Source organism: Vidua macroura, chromosome 32, assembly GCF_024509145.1.
Source record: "Vidua macroura isolate BioBank_ID:100142 chromosome 32, ASM2450914v1, whole genome shotgun sequence".
Taxonomy (NCBI): Eukaryota; Metazoa; Chordata; class Aves; order Passeriformes; family Viduidae; genus Vidua; species Vidua macroura.
In genome coordinates, this window is record NC_071602.1 from 795,665 (window position 1) to 814,849 (window position 19,185).

General features: G+C 53.0%; 1 protein-coding gene across 1 annotated transcript; it reads left to right on the top strand.

Moving 5' to 3' along the window:
- Positions 1-14,525: 14,525 nt before the first annotated feature.
- On the top strand, positions 14,526-18,608 carry LOC128820888 (uncharacterized). The gene is made up of 12 exons (XM_054001727.1): positions 14,526-14,589; positions 14,912-15,059; positions 15,305-15,492; positions 15,580-15,717; positions 15,993-16,107; positions 16,281-16,421; positions 16,616-16,792; positions 16,926-17,081; positions 17,241-17,342; positions 17,589-17,691; positions 17,964-18,020; positions 18,311-18,608. The coding sequence occupies exons 1-12, from the start codon at positions 14,555-14,557 to the stop codon at positions 18,508-18,510; spliced, it is 1,560 nt and encodes a 519-aa protein (XP_053857702.1). The 5' UTR covers positions 14,526-14,554; the 3' UTR covers positions 18,511-18,608.
- The last annotated feature ends 577 nt before the right edge of the window (positions 18,609-19,185 follow it).

Here is a 19,185-nt window from a genome sequence, read left to right on the forward strand (position 1 = left end):
TCCGGCCGGCTCTCCGTGGGACCCCCTTCATACTGGCACCATGAACAGGGACTCCTTTGCTTAAATGCGGATCACTTAAATGCGGAAGGCTCCCAAGCATCAGGTAAGCACCTGATTTGGGAACCGGAGAGCTGGAGGCAGGAGAGGCCTGGTAGGCAAACGCAAGAGCAGAGTCCGGAGCTTGAGCGGCCGATCGAGGCCCTGCCAAGGTAAGACCAGGATGGAATTAGACGCGGCAGTTAAATTACTGACAACTATCCTCTCAAAGAGAGGTGAGGACACCAAAGAAGAAGAAGTAATAGCCCTAATAAAATGGGCACGTAAAAAAAGGAAACCTTTCTGAACCTGCCCTGCTCTTTAGTGAATCTGAGTGGCAAGAGGTAGGAAACTACCTCCGGGACCTCAGGATAGAAGGTGGAAAATATGGAAAAGAAGCAAGGGAGTTAGGAGTTACTTGGAAATCTATCACCAATACTTCAGAGACTATGAAAGCTGAGAAAAAGGTAGCTGCCGCAGCCATTGAGGATTTGGGAGGCAATGTGAATGGAACAAAGCAACAAGTTCCTTTCAAGCCATCACGTCTCGCTAACTTTTTTGGAGTTGGAAAGGTTCCCATGAAAGGAATCTCTGCCCCTGCTTGCTCTAATTTACAAGAGTTGCTAAATAATCCATCACAAAAAGAGGAGGTTGCCCCATCAGAGTCTGCTGCAGCTGGTCAAAAATTAGAAAAAGTAACTGATCCCCCTTCAAGAGAAGCCATAGATATGGAAGCAGTGCCTGAAGCAGCAGAAATTCCTGAAGCAGAGGAAATTCCTGAGGCGGTGGGTGATGCAAGGCCGAAAAAGGCAGCTTCAGCTTGCGGGCAGAAAGGAAAAGAAAAGAATGCTGCCCTTCCCTGTGCCCTCCTTTGCCTGACATAGCATCAGACAAATCTATGCTGTCGGCTGAGTCCGAGGAAGAGGAAAAAGATAGAGTTAGAAGGTCAAAGCGCTCTGAATCTAAGTACAAAGCTAAAAAGTCGGATTCTAATGACTCAATTCAAGAAGTGTTAAAGAAATTAGCAGAATTATCCATACGGCAGGAACAATTGGAAAAACGAACAGAGACTGTGTCAGTGCTAAAGACTATTCCGACACCCCTTTCCGTCCCAGTCCCTGTGACACCCCCTGTGGAGCCTACTGCTCCACCGATGCCCGGATGCCTTGCAATACCCCCGCAGGCACCAAGGCCGGAAAAAGACCCAATTCAACAGCGATGGTTGGGTGTGATTGGAGATGAAATCATAGAAGGTGAATGGCAGGCTGCCAGTTCTCTTGCTTGCCCTGCAATAGTCAGTAATAATTAAGCAAATTGGGAACCTCATGATTGGAAAATATTACAACCAGCAAAACAAGAAGTTCCTAGCCATGGTATTCGATCAGATGCTACCCGACAAATTATTCTGTTTATTTTTACAGCAGATGTCCTTGCCCCTGCTGACTGTGCAAGAGTTGCTTCCCTTCTCCTCACTCTGTCTCAGTATTTGTTGTTTGAAAGAGAATGGAGAAGATTAGCAGTTGAAGAAGCAAATAAACATTTAATAGTAGGAGACCCTCTGTATGGTATACAGGCAGACATGCTAACTGGGCAATGACCCTATTCTAACACACAGGTTCAGCTACCATATCCTATCCAAATGCACCAAATTGCCCAGACTTTAGCCCAGTGAACTCTTCTGTCTGTACCTGATAAGAAAATCCTGCACCTTAGACCGCTGTCCGCCAAGGAAGAACAGAGCCCTGTGGACTATTCCTAGACCGTCTGTCAGCAGCAATAAAAGACAATGCAGATTTGCCTCCTGAACTCCAAGAACATATGTTCCGCACTCTCGCTTTTGAAGGAGCAAATGCCAGAACGAGAGCAATCCTGGCAACATTACCACAAGGGAGCCCAGTTGACAAAATGCTTATGAGAGCCACTCGGGCAGCGATGAAAGAAACATTAAAGGAACAAGGTCATGTAATTGCAGCTTCTCTGTCTGGAAACAGAGGCAAGCAAGCTAAAAAAAAGGTCAAAATAACAGAAAGATTAAAACTGCTACCTGCTTCCGATGCGGTGAATTTGGGCATATGCGGCGAACCTGTTCCAAAACCGTTTGGTGTCACGTGTGTAACTCTGACACTCATGCCACCGCTGCCTGTACTCACAAACCGTCAAGAAACATGCAGAGCAGCGCGACCTGTCTCCGCACAAAGACACAAGTACAGAACCCTTCAACCCAACACACTCCTTCGACACAGATGAAAAATACGGTTTCCTATACCAGCGCGTCCCAGCCACCCGAGGGAGTCTCGGAGTGGACGTGGCAACCACAGTAGAGGTAACCCTGAGCAACAAAGAGGTAACATTGATTCCAGCTGAAGTAAAAGGCCCTGTGCTCCGGGCTGAGTCTCCAGCCGGAGGGCTTTTACTTGGCAGGTCGTCAACAAGCAAACAAGGAGTAATTGCATTACCCGAAGTAATAGATGCAGATTTCATAGGGCAAGTACAAACCATGGCCTGTGCTTTACAACCACCTGTAACAATTCCTAAAGGAAGCAAGATTGCACAAATACTTCCTTATGAAAACTTTCTTATACATTGAGAGTATTATGAAAAACTCAGAAAACAAGGCCAAGTAGCTAAAGTAAGAGGAAATAAAGGTTTTGGATCCTCTGGATATGGCGTGTTTTTCACATTGGACCTTAATCAAAGACCATATGTGAAAATTCAACTGAAAAAGGGCAGTCAACAAATTAGTTTAGAACCATTATTAGACTCTGGAGCAGATGTCACCATCATTAATCAACATATGTGGCCTCAGACATGGGAATTACAATCTCCAGTTGCCCAAGCAGTGGGGGTGGGAGGAGCAAAAGCACCAAAACAAAGTAAAGACTTAATTACTTTTCAGTTTGAAGACAGCCAAACAATTGTAATTAAACCTTATGTAATGCAACTTCCACACACTTTCCCAGGATTGATTGGATGGGATGTTTTGTCACAACTGGGACAGGTCCTGACAACAGATCAGCATTTTGGGCCACGGCCACTGGGCGGCAGCTGCCCATCCTAAAAATTACATGGTTAACTGAAAAGCCAGAGTGGGTGGACCAGTGGCCGAAGACCTCAGAAAGGCTGCGCATTGCAGAAGAGTTAGTGCAGGAACAGCTAAAAGCAGGTCACATTCAACCTTCCACAAGCCCATGGAACACTCCTATATTTGTCATCCTGAAAAAAATCTGGCAAGTGGAGACTTTTGCATGATTTACGAAAAGTTAATGATCACATGTTAGGTATGGGTGCACTGCAAAGTGGCCTTCCTGCTCCTACAATGATCCCACAAACTTGGCAAATAATAATAATAATAATAGACTTAAAGGACTGTTTTTTCACAATTCCTTTACACCCTGATAATACACAGAGGTTTGCATTTACTCTGCCATCTGTCAACCGTGCAGCCCCTGCCAAACACTATGAATGGGTAGTTTTGCCCCAGCGGTCCAGAAAGGGTCCAAGTATGTGTCAAATCTTTGTGGATTGGGCACTTCAGCCTGTGCAAAAGCGATGGTCTCACATGCTCATTTATCACCACATGGATGACATTTTGTTTGCTGCCGAATCTGCTTTAACAGATAGTGAATTCAAGTGGATCATCAACCATTTGCACTCCTGTGGACTGACTGTCGCCCCTGAAAAGGTCCAGCGTTCTGTACCATGGAAATACCTGGGCTGGCTCATCTCGGACACTCAGATCAGGCCACAAAAGGTAACCATCACTGCACAGATCGGTACCCTGCATGATGCTCAAAGGCTTTTGGGAGACGTACAATGGGTTCGTAATCTAGTTGGCATCACCAGTGATGACCTCCTCCCCTTCCAGCCTTGGCTGCATGGCACCGAGGCACATAGTCCCCGCACCTGTTCACCAGAACAACAGGCTGCCCTGGATGCAGTAGCTCGTAAGATTCAAACAGGATGGAGTAATCGCCGATTGCCAGATCAGCCATTATCTCTTCTGATCTGCAACGCCACCACTTCTCCCCTTGCCATTATCCTACAATGCCAAAAGAAAAAGGGGGAGGACACGGCGATCATTCTTGAGTGGGTGTTTTTGCCAATGCAATTATGGCATCGTATTTTGTGTCGATCAGAAGCATTAGCAGCTTTGGTAAGGAAAAGGAGGGACAGAATCATTGAACTAGATGGAGCTGAGGCTGCAGACATCAGCAGCCCGGTCCGTGGAGATGATTTGGAATGGCTCCTGTGGCATTCGATTGAAGTGCAAGAAGCCTTGATAGGCTCTACAGGAACTGTACATAATAATCGACCAAAAGGGCCTCTTTGGAAGATGCTTGAACGATACGGGTCAAAAGGACACTCTGTTCTGAAAGGCCAGTCAAAGGGCCAACGGTGTTTACAGATGCAGGGTGAAAAATGAAGAAGGCTGCATGTGTGTGGCAATCAGAAAATCACTGGCAGAAGCACATCATCCTTGGGCAACAGAGACACAGCCTCCAAACCTTAGAACCGAAAGCCGTGTGCTGGGCTTTGGAAACTGGAAAGATACGCCTGTAAACATAGCATCAGATTCATTGTGTGTAGTCAGCGTAGTGCAGCGCATTGAAGATGCTTTGCTACGAGAAAGAAAAAAGCAGCAGCTTGGTGAACTGTTTGTACAGTTACACACCACGCTTCAGCAAGGAGAGCAAGAATTCTGCATGATGCATATCAGAAGCCATCAGTGGAACATTAGATTAGGCGAAAGCAACGCACAAGCAGATGAAGCAGTCAGTTGTTTTGCAATAACACCTCCAAGAAACAAATTCAAAGAAGCCCGAAACAGCCATGAAATTGTGAAAATGCATCTTTTATGACTGGCTTTTCACAAATATTAAAATGAATATGATATGCGTAATAGTAGAAAGTTATGCTGTATTAATTCTCTTGAGTGGTGTGTTAAATATAGTTTTAGGTTATAACATAATGTTAACATAGAAACTCTGCAATGTAAGATTTTTTACTAGCTCAAGAAAGGGATAAGATAATGGGGACACCAATATTTCCTGTGGGAACACGCCCAGGCTTGCCCCATTGCTGAGCTCAATGGCAGCGCTGGGGTGGTTTAACCCCAGAGACACCCTTAGGCTCACCCAGAGGCTGCAGGCAGCTGCAAGCTTGCCAGAAACCCCAGTGGACGGTATTCCTCAGTGGAGAGACTTTGGGCTATGGTGAAGGAAGGAGTCACTTCTGCCAGAGGGTTAAATCCAGAGTGTTTATTCCAGCTCCGAGCTTCTGAATCCAGCAACAGCTCCAACAGAAGTGCCGACCGCATGGCCGGTGCCCGGTTTTATCCTGGGGGCAGGGGGGAGGGCAGGGGCAGGGAATTAACCAACCAGGTGAGGGGAGATGGGTCCCAGGGAGAAAAAGGCACCTAGATTGCCCAATACTCCCTGGGAGGCAGGGGGAATCTTTTGAATGTGCCAATCACTCGATGCTCTGTCTGGACTTCTTCCAAGATTGACAAGTAGGGCTCACAGCAGGTGTTGGAGTGGGGGAAAGCGGAAGGGCTTATACATCTAGGAGGGAGAAGACACACCACAACAATAAGATAATCAAGAAACTCTCCGCAGAGAGATAGTGACAGGACACAAAGAGTTACGGCCTCCTTATCGGAAAAGACAAACATTCTTCTACCTTCTCTCCATCTTTATGGAAGCACCAGGATTAAGGGGAAGAAGTTGACAAAAACCACTAAAGTTTTTAATTAGCAAGGAATTTATGCATCATATATGAGATAGATGAATACGCAACAGGCTGTTGCTTTTAAGGGTTATTCCTTTGTTCGCAAGGCATGTTTTTGGCAGCTTAGTTCACAAGAACATCCGGACGTCTGTAATTCTTTGCTTTTAATTCTCTTGTAATTGACCCAACCCTAAATTTTTATTGGTCTAATTGTATTGCTATTTTTATAACCATTTTATTATTATTAAACTTTTAAAAATTCTAAAAACAAGTGATCGCATTTTTCACAAAATATTTCATCCAAATGCAAAATCATTGCAACGACAGAACAGAATCCCTTTGGCAGACGCAAAAGGAGTTGTTCGTTCCTGTCCTCCATGTAGTCATCGTGGTCCTGGTATAGCGTTTAAACCCAAAAGGTTTAAAAGCATTCCAAATTTGGGAAATGGATGTAACACACGTTCCTGAATTTAGAAAGTCTAGATGTGTCCATGTAACAATTGATACATACTCTCACTTCATTTGGGCCACTGCCCAGGCTGGAGAAAAGGCAGTTCATGTTGAAAGACATTTAACAGCCTGTTTTGCAGTTATGGGAGTGCCTGCAGAAATCAAAACAGATAATGGTCCTGCTTACAGTAGTTTATGGGTTGCTAGATTTATGAAAACATGGGGGGTGAAACATGTCAGGGGAATTCCACACTCCCCTACAGGACAGGCCATAGTCGAGAGAGCAAATCGCACAATAAAAGAATACTTGAGGAAAGAAAAGACAACAGAGATGGATGCAAGTAAACAGGTAAATAAAGTATTTTTTACATGGAATTACTTGTCTCTAACAGAAAGAAGAGAGGGGCCTTCTGTTGTTATACATCATCAGGCTATTGAAAACAGTCAAAATCAAACCATTCCTGGGATGCAAGTTCATTCTAAAAACATATGACTATGGGCAACTGGGAGGGACCCAGTCCAGTGTTCTTTATCGGTCAAGGATATTTCTGTATTTCCACAGGTAAAGAACCTTTGTGGGTCCCTAGCAGATTTGTCTGCCCTGCATGTCAACCTCAGAAGAATGAAGGGAATATCGATATCAACTCTACTTCTTCCCAATCTTCAAGAGACTCCACAAAGAACTCGGACCAATCCCACCTTCCATAGAAGACATCGTGTCAAAAATAATAGCAGGACAATCATTTGGACTTCTAGCTTGTAATGCTGTGTTAAGAAAGTGCTATAAAAACTCTGTTTGTGAGAATTGTGGAAAGCAAGCTGACATAGTGGTACATTGCAGTAGTTGTAGAAAGAATTTTGTTATACAGTGGAACCTCTTGCAAAATGATCATGCTTTGTGCTCAGACTGCTGAGATGTCATTGTTAGTATTACCTTTGAAGAACGTGGTAGAGCATTTCTGAACCTTGAGCCAGATCAGCCTTTTCCAGAAACATGGATACTAGAAAAGATTGAAGGCCTATACGAAGCTTTCTTTTGGCATCTTTTAACCAAGGCTTACACTGTTGTCTTATCCACAAAAAGAACGCAAGCTCTTAGCCTGTGGTGTTCATTTTGCCAGTTAGGAACAAGAATTACAAAATTCTTGTTTCATTTGATTATAGGGCTGTTAGGACTTGCAAAACTGTCCTTGGAGAAGACAGCATGGATTAACATCCAACCATGAAGAAATATGAGGGTTACCTGGGCCAAACAGACCGGGCAAAAATCATTCTGTTTCTCACTGGCTACCCCCTCTGATCCCTTTTGTACTTGCTTAATCGGAGTTCCTTTGAACAATCTCACAGAATTCAGGCCTTGGACAAAAAGTAAAGTATATCCCAAGCCTCAACAAGCAGCAGATGAGTTTTGTACTACCGCCTGTTGTTGTTGTTGTGGCAGGACAGGAACAAAGATCTCCAGTTCAGAAGGCGAGAAGGAAAACTGATTTATTTCAAATGCACCACTCTCTTTAGAGAGAACATTGTGCAGGCAAATTTCATTGGTCTTAAAGTAAAAACATCTCACACCATTGGTGCGCTCTGAATGACGCACGGTGGCAGAATATATTTATAAACAATATGAACAACAAGAGACATACTGAATTCTTTACATTCTTTTCCAACTCTCTCCCAGGCCCAGCCTGGTAGAAATCTCTCTTTTTCCCTCTAACTGAACTGAGAATATCCACAACAATGAAATGAAACAAAAGGTATTCCAATTAATTGCTACAAACAACTCAACATTTCGACCAAATCCCCTAGGGTCCCGAGCATTCTTAATTGCAAAAAGGACTGAATGTTACAGGTATAAAAAGAACCTCAGGAGCTTGACATGTTAGGGTCTGCTCCAGGAAATTACTGTCTAGTTTTTGGATTTCAGAGAAAGGACATTAGCTCCGAAAACCTTCAGGCATTCAAACCAAGAAGTAATAGTACTTGCATTGCCCCCGGATCCCCTTGGTACAACAACATTCCTGCTGTTTGTGACAATTGGATTTGGCCTGTTCCATGGTTTAGGGCCACAGCACAGATGTAACCTCCAGGAGTATTCCTCATTTGTGGGGATCGTGCCTGGCCTGCCATACCTGCTAAAGCAGCAGGAGGACCGTGTTACTTTGGCAAATTAACATCATTTGCCCCCAGCATCCAACAGGTACTCAACATAAGTCACAAATCTCAACGTGTTAAGCGTAGCGTACACCAATTAGAATTAGGACCTGACTGTAGAGATGATGTTCAATTGTGGGGACGACCATCTGTCATTTTAGCATCAATTTTTGCACCAGGAGTTGCTTCCGCCCGAGCTTGTGAACTAATGAGATGACTGGCTTGTTGGACAGGGAAACAAATTAATATCACCTCCAAAATATTAAGTGAGCTCACCACTGACGTTGGCAGTAGAGGACACGCTGGATTACAGAATCGTGCCGCAACTGATTTCTTGTTACTGGCTCAAGGACATCGCTGTGAGGATTTTGAAGGAATGTGTTGCATGAATCTTTCTGATCACTCTGCTTCCATTCACAAGAGACTTTCCCTACTTCAAGAGAATATGAAAAAGCTTACTATTGTTGAAAATCCTTTGGACAAATGGCTCAAGAAATGTGGAATTTCTGGATGGCTGAAAACCTTCTTGATGGAAGGAATTAGAATCCTTCTTGTCACTTTTGCTCTGCTTATTACCTTTGGCAGTATTTTTTCGTGTATGAAGAAAACTTTAGAGTCTATTGTAAATAGAGCCTGGCTGGTCCAGAAAGAAAAAGGGGAATGTGTAGGGGAATTTCTCGTGGAACCAGGGCATGATATCCTAGATGATATTCATGTGCAGGAAGGTGCTGGCAAGAGCGTCCTGCAGGAACAAGGCTCTGGGCTCTGGCTGGAACAGCCTGGTTTTGCTGCCGTGACCCCAGGCAGGCGTTCAGACAGCTGAAAAGGCAGCGGGCAGCTTGTGTTTGTAGAGGGCCTGGGGATTCACCTCTGAACCTCCACCTGGAAACACACTTGGGGGAATAGGAGCTACAGCTGGAGTGCCTGTCCTGAAAGGACCTGAAGTCATTCAGCCTTGCCAGCTTTTCTTAAGAGTGTGTTAGTATTCCCCAGGAAAGCTACACGTTTGGGGAAATGCCTTTGGAGGAAAGGGGCTTGCTTCTCAAGGGAAGTGTTTCCCAGGGAGGCAGGTGCAAGTGTCCCCCTTTGTCTCCCTGTGGTCCTTTCAGTCTTTGAGGCTCATTGCACTTGGCAGAGGGGCAGGGCAGGGGAGAAGGCTGTGAAGAGCAGGTTTGGCATCCGCCTGGACCTATGGAGACCAACCCAAGCACCTGCAGCAGGGTGTGTTCCCCCCTTTGGACAGAGGTGTGAGCAGGAGCGCCTCTGTCCAGCCGCGAGCCCCAAAGCTCTCTTTGAGAGCTGTGAATTAAAAGGCCTTTATGCACACACTTTTCACATCTTCCCTGTCTGCTGGGTTTCAACTCTTGGCAATATGCATTTGCCTCTTGCTTGGGGGAAGCTGCTGTGGCCCAGGGCCAGCACAGAGCTGGGCTGTGTGGACCACGCAGTGTGGAGAGTCTTGTTTGATCTTGGTGTGTCCCTGGCCTCAGAAAAGGCAGGGAAGGTTTGCCTCCCAAGGCGTCCTGCTCATTGGCTCTCCCTGTGCATCTTGGAGAGAGCAAGGTAGGCATTTCTGGCAGCTGGGCATCAGCAGGCCTTGAAATGGGGCTGTGTTGTGGAGCGAGCCCAGCTGAGATACCCTGAGAGGAGTCCAGTGCTCCTTGCTCCCCTGTGCTGACACGTGAGCGTTTCTCTGGTTTCGGGATGACCCTGGCTGTGTCAGGGGGTGCTACGTGGACACGAGACAGCCGGTCCCGTCCCGCTGGGTCCCAGCAGTGCCTCCCAGCAGTCCTGCATCCACGTCAGGATGCTGGCCAAGAGAGGTCCTGGAAGCTGAGGCAGCTGATTTTAAGCTGGTGCAGGTGCCTACGGGTCAAGGCCAATGGTGTTCCCTCAGGATACAGCAGTCCTGAGGGGTCTCCCTTATTCAAAGAAATCGGCAGACAAATGCACTGTCTGCCAAAAGCCCTTTTACTGACCTGGCAGGAGGGCAGGGCTCTGCACCCACTGAAATGTTTCTCCACCACCTATAAAGTTCAGGGGGTTGATGTAGGAATTGTATCAAACATACCATCCATCTTTACACTGCTGAGGTGATTCGATAGGCAGGGGGTTAGAAATACATTGTGTCAGATTGCTGTACTTGAAGCTGATGTCCAGGCCCTGGCCAGGAGCCGTCTCCATGCCCCAAAGCAGCACAAAGTCTTCCTCATGGCTTCCCTGCACAGGGCTGATTCCACACTTGCCCTTAGTTCTTCTGGTAGACTATGGCTAAAGCTTTTGGTCAAGTCACTCTCAGGTCAAGTTAGGCCTGCCAGGTTTTTCTTATGCTAACTGCTGCTATGTACTTCGGTATGTCTGTGCTAATTACTTCCAAATCTTCACCTCCTCAGGCCATCCCAATTAATTTGGGAAGTTTGCAAATTTTTGGAACTACTTGAGTTGAACAATGGGAAGTCAAGCTTTCCTGAACTGAGGATTCTTACTTGCCAGATTCTTCTGTGCCTTGGCCACTAAGGTGTTTTTGTGCAGAAGGCAAGAACTTCAATGAGAAAATAATTTCAGCATGGAGTAAGAGCTTCTGACAGAGACCAAGTGTTGCCAGCAGTTGCTCCAGGTGCTCCTGCCAAGAGCCCCTGCAGGCAGGAGCGCAGCCCCCAATGCACGTGGGCTTTGGCTCCCTCTGGCACAGAAGCCCCCCACGGGCACAGGTCTCTGGGGCAGGAGAAGGGCACCAGAGCTGCCAGGGCCCAGGGGGTGGCAGGTCTGCTTGGGCAGGGACTCTGCCACACCTGCTGATGTCAGCGCTCCCCGGGCCCCAGGGGTCCGAGCAGCATTGGTGCTCTGGCCCACACGTTCCTTGTCTGTGTCACAGCCGCGGGTTTAGGATGGCCACCAGCAGGGACGTGTCCCAAGGAGGCCGTGCCAGCTTCTGTGGAAGGCCCCGTGCCCTTCCCAGCACAGCTGCGTCGGCAGCCCTGGGGGATCTGAGGCCTGGGGGGAGGAGGAGGAGGAGGAGGCGGAAGAAAAGGGGGGGGAGGAAGAGGAGGATGGAGAGGATGAAGGGATGAAGGCCCCGGAGGAGGAGGAGGAGGAGGAGGAAGAGGGGGAGGAGGAGGAGGAGGAGGTGGGAAAACGGGGGGGGGGGGGTGGGATGAAGGCCCTGGAGGAGGGGGAGGATGAGGAGGAGGATGGGAATGGGGGGGAGGATGAAGGCTCGGGAGGAGGAGGAGGAGGAGGAGGATGGGGGGGAACGGGGGGAGGAAGAGGATGGAGAGGATGAAGGGATGAAGGCTCGGGAGAAGGAGGGGGAAGGACTGGGAAGAGGAAGAGGAGGAGGAGGAGGATGAAGGAGCAGGAGGAAGAGGATAGAGAGGATGAAGGGATAAAGGCTCGAGGAGGAGGAAGGGGGGGGGGGGGGATGAAGGACCAGGATGGAGGAGGATGAGGATGGAGGGGATGAAGAGATGAAGGCTCGGGAGGAGGAGGAGGATGAGGATGGAGGGGATGAAGGCTCGGGATGGGGGGGAGAGGATGGAGAGGAGGAGAAGGAGGGGATGAAGGAGCGGGAGGAGGAGGATGGAGGGGATGAAGATCTGGGGGAGGAGAAGGAGGAGGAAGAGGAGGAGGAAGATGCGGCAGCGGGAAGGGAGGAAGAGTGGGAGGAGGAGGAGGAGGAGGAGCAGGAGGAGGAGGAAGGCCTGGGAGGAGGGACCGGGGAGAGGAGGAAGAGCGGGAGGAAGGCCCAGGAGGAGGAGGAGAAGGAGGAGGATGGAGAGGAGGAAGAGGAAGATGAAGAAAGTGAGGGGATGAAGAAGAGGAGGAGGAGGAAGATGAAGGAGACCTCAGGGGGGAGGAAGAGGAGGAGCAGCGCGAGGAGGAGGAGGATGCGGGAAGGGAGGAAGGCTCGGGAAGAGGAGGAGGAAGATGAAGAGGAAGGCGTGGGGATGCGGAGCTGGGGGGAAGAGGATGGAGCCGGGAGGGGATGAAGGCTTGGGAGGAGGAGGAGGAGGAGGGAAAAGCGAGGTGAGGAAGAGGAAGGAGCTGCGGGGAGGAGGAAGATGAAGGCTCAGGAAGATGAGGATGGAGCCAGGAGGGGAGGAAGGCTCGGGAGGAGGAGGAGGAGGAGGAAGGTGAGGAAGGAAAAGTGGGAACGGGGAGGAAGATGAGAAGGAGGAGGAGGGGGGAGGGATGAAGGCTCCTGAGGAGATCTGGGGGAAAATTCAGGAATTTTGGGGGGAAAATTCGGGATTTGGGGGGGGGGAAATCGGGAATTTTGGGGGGAAATTTGGGGATTCCTCCTTTTCTATTTGCTGATGGTTTCAGCCGTTCCTAAAGACCCTGTCGGGCTGTCTTAGACACTTGGGGTGAGGAATTCCTTCCAACCTGGGCCACTTTGGGTGGGTCGGGGGCGGCCCCAGGGCAGGGGGCAGTGTTTGCAGGGGCCCTTTGTGACACGGTGCAGCGTGGTCACCGTGTCATGGAACGGGACAGCGTGTCCAAGGGCCCTTTGTGACACGGGGGTGACATAGGAGCTGGCGGTGACAAGACCACGCCAGAGTGCTTGGAGCACGCGACGGGACAGGACGGGACAGAGCGGTGCCGTGAGGAGCCCCCGCACAGCGCACTCGTTCGTGTCTGACCCGGAGCTTTTCCCAGGCGTTATTCCTGCAGCTGACCTCGAGGCCAGACCACAGGACTTGGTGACCTGTGGCCTTCCCAAGGCTTCTCTTCTGCAGGTGCCCTTGAGGGCAGACCGTGGGACTTGGTGCCCCGGAGGCATCTCCCATCCCTGCCACCGGTGCCCTCGAGACCTGACCACAATCAATCCTTGACAGGAGTCTCCTGTCCTTGTGGCAGGAGCCCTCAAGACCAGAGTGCAGGACTTGCTGTCCTGTAGCCTTCCTGAGGCTTCTCTCTTGAAGGTGCCTTCCAGGCACGACTGCAGGACTCGCTGACTTGGAGCTTTTCCGAGGCATCTCTCCTGCAAGTAGCCTCAAATCCAGTCACTGCCATGGAGCAGAGACCCCTGAGAGGGCCCAAGCTGGCCTGGGTGCAGGAGGAGGAAGAAGGCCCTGGAGCTGCCCCAATAGTGGAGATCAAAGAGGTGGTGCGGTTCAAGACTCTACAGGAGGGTGAGTGGCAGAGCTGGGCTTAGGGTTGGTGCCTGCAGCCAGCTTGGCGCCATTGCATCCCATCCCACTGCATCCCATCCCACGGCATCCCATCCCATGGCATCCCATGGCATCCCATCCCAACTCATCCCATCCCATCCCATGGCATCCCATCCCATGGCATCCCATCCCATCCCATGCCATCCCATCCCATGGCATCCCATCCCATCCCATCCCATCCCATCCCATCCCATCCCATTCCATCCCATCCCATCCCATCCCCTGGGGACATGCCCACGGACAGGACAGAAGAGCGGCTGGGCAGACACCCCGCAGCGGCCGTGCTCCATCCCCTGGGGCATCCCAGGGCTGTCCCTGCCTGGGGAGCTCAGGGCTGGGCTGTGTTCTCCAGCCTCTCCCGCAGCCCCTCAGCTCTGGCTGCGCTCGCTCTTTGCCAGATGCAGCCGTGGACCGCACGCAAGAGCAGGACCCCGCCTGTGGCCTCTTCCGCAGAACAGTGGAGGTACCTGCAGCCATCCCCACCTGGGCTGGGCCTGCTGGCACCGCTCAGCCGAGCACCGCGCTTGGAGCATTCCGTGGAACATCCCTGGCTTCCTGCCCTTCTCCTACACCTGGTTTGCAAATTCATTAAGAGGATTCAGGAGGAAGAGCCCAGCACCATGGGCAAAGGGCTCAGAGCATATTCACACACCTTCAAAACCAAGACCTCTGCTGCCCTGCTGGATATGCTCATAGAGGAGGGGTTTTGCAATCCAAAGCAAATAAGCAGCCTGTGGCCAGGGTTTGATCCTCCCAGGAATTGCTTGGCCTCCCAAGCCACGCCTGCTGGTCACTGGAAGCCTTTGAGGCCATGGCAGTGTGGTGGGAAGGGAAGCACTTCTCTGGGGAAGCTGGGGACATTCCTCCCTCTGGCAGCTTTCCAAGTCTCCCCGTGCCTTCTCCAGGTGCCCGCCATGGTGAGGTACATCCACGAGTGGCTCATGGACAACCAGTTTGCTGAGCAGAGGCTGAAGAGGGCCCTGCTGGATCTGACTGAAGAACAGCCTGCTGATGTAGTAATGACACTCCTGTGTGTGGCCCCATCCTGTGACAGGTATGGGGCCACCTGCCCAGAGGGCTCAGGGCTCCCCAGCCCATCAGCCTGTACAGCCTGTGCCAGGTGTCTGACCAACAGAGAGTCCCCAGAGCCCTCTGGCTGCTCCCTTTGCCAGCCCTGGCACCTCAGCCCCCGAGCCTGCTGCCATGCTCCCTCGCTGCCCCTCAGGGGCCTGTCCCCACAGGCCTGGGCTGCCTGGGCGCTGGTGGCGAGGGGCAGTGGGCAGAGGCAGAGCTGGCAGCCAGCTCAGGTCCCCGCTGCTGCCCAGGCCACGGTGCTGTGTCCCAGACCCCACTGAGACAGAGCTCTAACCCCGCAGAGCTGCTTTCACCATGTGGAAGAGCATCATGTGCTCGCCCAGGACTGCCGAGCCAGTGCAGCTGATACTCCTCGATGTGCTGGGGAGTTGGCCAGAGCACAGCACGTTCACCTCTGATGGGGACAAAACGGGTGTCTTTGTCCTGGCTGTGAGTTTCTGCAACTGGCCTTTGCTGGTCCCAAGGCCACCTGCCCAGCAGCTCTCCATCCTCCTTGCCCCACTGCATCTCCCTGCCTCAGGCGCTGGGCTGAAACCTGGCCTCGGGGCAGCTTCAGGGGCACCAGGCCCGCTGCTCCCCCTGCGTCTCTCCGGGCCTCTCCCTCCCGTGCTCGGGCCCTGCCACACGGACACCTCGGCACTGAGCGCTGTCTCGAGGGGCTTTGTCCTTTGCAGGCAACTCTGGTGATGTGGAAGATCCTCCAGGTGCCCTGTGTCCCACAGATGGTGACGGTGTATTTCCCCCACCTACTTGTGCATCTGCTCTTCCAAGTGTTCTTCAGCACTCTGGATATGCCAGAGGAGGTCGATACCTTCTGGAAGGGATGCCAGCAGCAATACAGCCTTGCCACCAGCCCCAACAGGTACTCCATCCCACTCCTCTGTCCCTGCCACATCCCTGGGCAGGAGCCAGTGCTCCCAGCGTGACCTGGGCTTTGCTCTGCACGCAGGTTTGCAGTGCGGACCCTGAAGTCCCTGCTCTGCCAAATGGAGCACGAGGATGTGGTGCTGGCAATGGAATGCAAGCGTGGCTGGGACACGCTGCTGTGTGCTGACACCCACCACTATGCCGTGGGTCTGCTGGCCAGGTGAGACCCCCTTCTCCCCGCTGCCTCTGACATTTGTGCTCTGTGCCCAGGGTGCCCCACACAGTCCCAGTGGTCGTGGGCCAGAGGGCCTTGTCACCAAGGCACAGCCAAGCAGACTGGAAAAGGCTGGCAGAGGAGGGTACCCACAAGGAGCTGCCTCCCAAATAGCCCAGGGCCCCTTGCAGGATGCTGGGGAAAGACCAGACCTCTGTGAGTCTGTCCTGGGAGAGGTTTGTCCCCCGGCCCAAAGTCTTGGTTACTTTTTCTCCTGCCAGGGAGATATCCCGTGTCTCCATCCCCTTGTGCTCCCGGATCGCTCGCTACCTGCTCCAGCTGCTCAACACACTGGAGCCACGCTGGGAGCTGCCCGCCCTGGCCTTCCTTGTGGAGGTGAGCCTGATGGCCAGCGCTGCCTCGCTCAGCTGCCTCCCAGCTCTCTGCCCTCTCGTAGCCGCAGCTGCCTGGGACGGGTGCCCGCGCCCTGTGCTGCTGCCTGGGCCCAGCCCTGTGAGATTCCGGGCTCCTGCTGGCCAGGTCCCCTGTCACTGCCCTGTGCCTTTCAGGTCCTCGAGTGCCTGAACTTGAGTGGAGGCAGTGCTAACAGAGTCCTGCAAATCTTGTCAAGGCACCTGCACAGCAGGTGCAGGGACAGGCGTCGCCTGGCGCTCAGGGCCCTTCTCAAGCTCATTGACAATCCCTCGATGGTGAGAAGGGGGCAGCGGCTGAGGCTGCGCTCGGGAATGCAGTCGCTTGGGCTTTGCTGGGCTTTAGGCACTGGGGCAGCTGCTCCCAGCTCTCCTGCCTCCTGCTTCAGCTGCCCAAGTGCTCCGCAACAGCCCTTTGGCCTCTAGGCCCTGCGGCAGCAGGATGGCGTTTCACAAACTTGTGTTCCGCACAGAGTGAAAAAATGGGGAGCCTGACTGAAAGTCTTGTGGAGCTCCTGTGCGACGCAGATGGAGAGATAGTTAGCATGACAGTCACGCTCCTCAGCTTTATCTCCCGGGACAAGGACATGCTGATAGGCAGCTCCATTGCACTGCGGCTGGTTGAGGCGCTCCTGCCACTCTTTGACCACGTAAGGCTCGCTGCCTCCAGCCACAGCCACTGGCTGCTGCCCGGACACTTTGTGCCCTGTGGATTTCCAGGCCTGAGCCAAGCTGAGCCCCATGCAGCCGATGCTCAGGTCTTTTTTTCTTCCTTTCATACAGGACAATAGCCAGGTGCAGCTGCTCTCCATCCTGCTCTTCCAAACATTGATGTCTCTTCCACTGGGAAAGGACAAAAAGGCCCTGAAGACACATGCGCGCCAGAGCCTGCTGCCACTCTTCTTCCACTGCCATGATGAGGATGGGCGTGTGGCACAGGTGAGGACTCGTGGGCTGCTGCTGTCCCCCTGGGAGGCGGCTCAGCTGCCTCCTGCCCTGGCGCCTGCTGGGCTGCAGCCTCCTCCAGGCCTTGGCACAGGGACACAGGTCCTGCGCCCTGGGCAGTGGGGCCATCTCCGCGTCTCTGCTGCTCTCCAGGCTTCTCAGGAAACGCTGCTTTGTGTGGCCCAGTTCCTGAAGAGGAGGGATCTGGAAAAAGTGGTGAAGAAGAAGAAGCTGTGGAAGTTCACCGAGTGCCTGGTAAGGATGGTCTGGAAGTGCCAGCCTCAGGCTGGAGAATCCCCCTGAGCGCGGTGCTCAGTGTGCGGGGCTGGCAGCTGTGCCCCTGCCCGCTGCTGCAGCCAGAGGCGGCGCGGGCTCTTCTCCAGGCTCCTGTGGGCCCGAGCTCACGGCGGTGCGGGCAGGGGAGGCTGGGGCTGGGCGCAGGGAGTGCCCGGCCCAGGGGCTGAGCCTGCACCAAGCCTTCCCTCCTGCCGCTCTCTCCAGCTGGCAGACGACAGCAGCAGAGCGGCTGAGCACCTGCGCCAGGCCATGCCCTACCTGGAGAGCCCAGAGGAGCCCCTGCGAGAGGCGGCCATCAGGTTCCTGGGTGAGCCGCGAGGCCGGGCTCCCTCCCCGCCCCACCGCAGCTCGGCCCCAGCCCCGCCTGCTGCCCCGGCAGCGCCATCCGGGCCCGGCGGGGTGGAGCCCCGGCTGGCCTGGGCGCTGCTGCCGCCCTCTCGCAGCCGTGCCCTTGGGCGGCAGCGTGCGGCAAGGGCCCGGCTGAGCCCTGCCGGGCCAGGAGGCCGTGTGGCCACAGGGCTGGCAGCGCCGCTGGCAGGGAGCTGTGCCGCTGGGCCGTGACAGGCTCTGTGTTGGCAGGGATGGCCGGGCGGCAGCTGAGGGGGAAGAAGGAAGAGCTCCAGCTCATCTGTGAGGGTGAGTGAGGGCAGCGGGCTGTCAGCGGGGGCTGGCGGGGGAGCTGCAAGCCGTGCCCCGGCTGCGGAGGACTCTGCTCCCTGTGCGGACGAGGGGCGGCGTGGGCAGAGCACACGGAGATTTCAGGGCCACCTGGGGGATTCGTGGCCAGCAGCTTGGGGCTGATCCCATTTGTCCCTTATTCCCTGCTGGCCGTGGCCGGAGCCGGCTGGGATGGCCCTGGCAGGGAGGTCTCCTCGGGTCCCCTCAGATCCGGGATCTGACCACGGCTCTGTTGCTCTCTCTTTCAGCCCTTGAAGGCACGGCAAATGACATCAGCGTCGCCGTTGGAAGCCTGGCAATTCAAACGTTGTACATCCTCCAGGCAGTAGAGAGAGCTGGATATTCCCTCTTGGACAGCCTGCATGATCAGCTGCGCAGGGCATGGAGGACACGGCCTCGTCTCTTGGGGCTCGGCTGGCTACGCTGCCGGAGCTGTGCAGAGTGCTGATCCCAGAGGCTCTGTCTGCTGGGGCCACCTGAGCCAGCAGGAGTGTTTAATATCTTCAAGATTGTTCTTTCGTTCTTTTTGCTTTTCTGTAGGATATAAATATAGGATGTGTTATAATAGACAGACTCCCAGGATCTTTCTTTTGCTGCCCAGGCTCTGCAGGGCATAGGGGAAGAGGGAGCAAAGGGTGCCTGGGCTCAGCAAGCTGCCCAGGCACATGCAGGCTTGCAGGGAAAATGGCCAGAAGCCCCTTGGCCTTTGGTGGTTCTGCTGAAGCCTTTGTGCTGCCAACAGAGCCGGTGGGCAGGGGCCGGAGTTCCAGGGATCCCTGTGAGACCGGTGCCTGGAGATGGCCACAAGCCCTGTCCCAGGCAGGAACCGCCATCTGTGTCCTGCTGCCCGTGTGTTGCTGGCTGCATTGCTGAGGGCTCTGAGGTGCCTCTGGATGGGGCTCCTCGGGAGCTCCTGTGGGGCTGCGGCGCTGCTGCCGGGCAGGTTGGCCGGGCTGAGGGAGACCCTGAGGGGATGGGGCCACCAAGGGATGAGGGGCTGCGAAAGCCCTGACAGGACAAGGCAGTGGGAAGGCACGGGGGGGATGTGGGAGGCAGTGGGTAACGTTGGCTTGAGGAGGAAAGTGGATTGGAGCCAAAGAGACCACTCAGCCCGATGTTCATG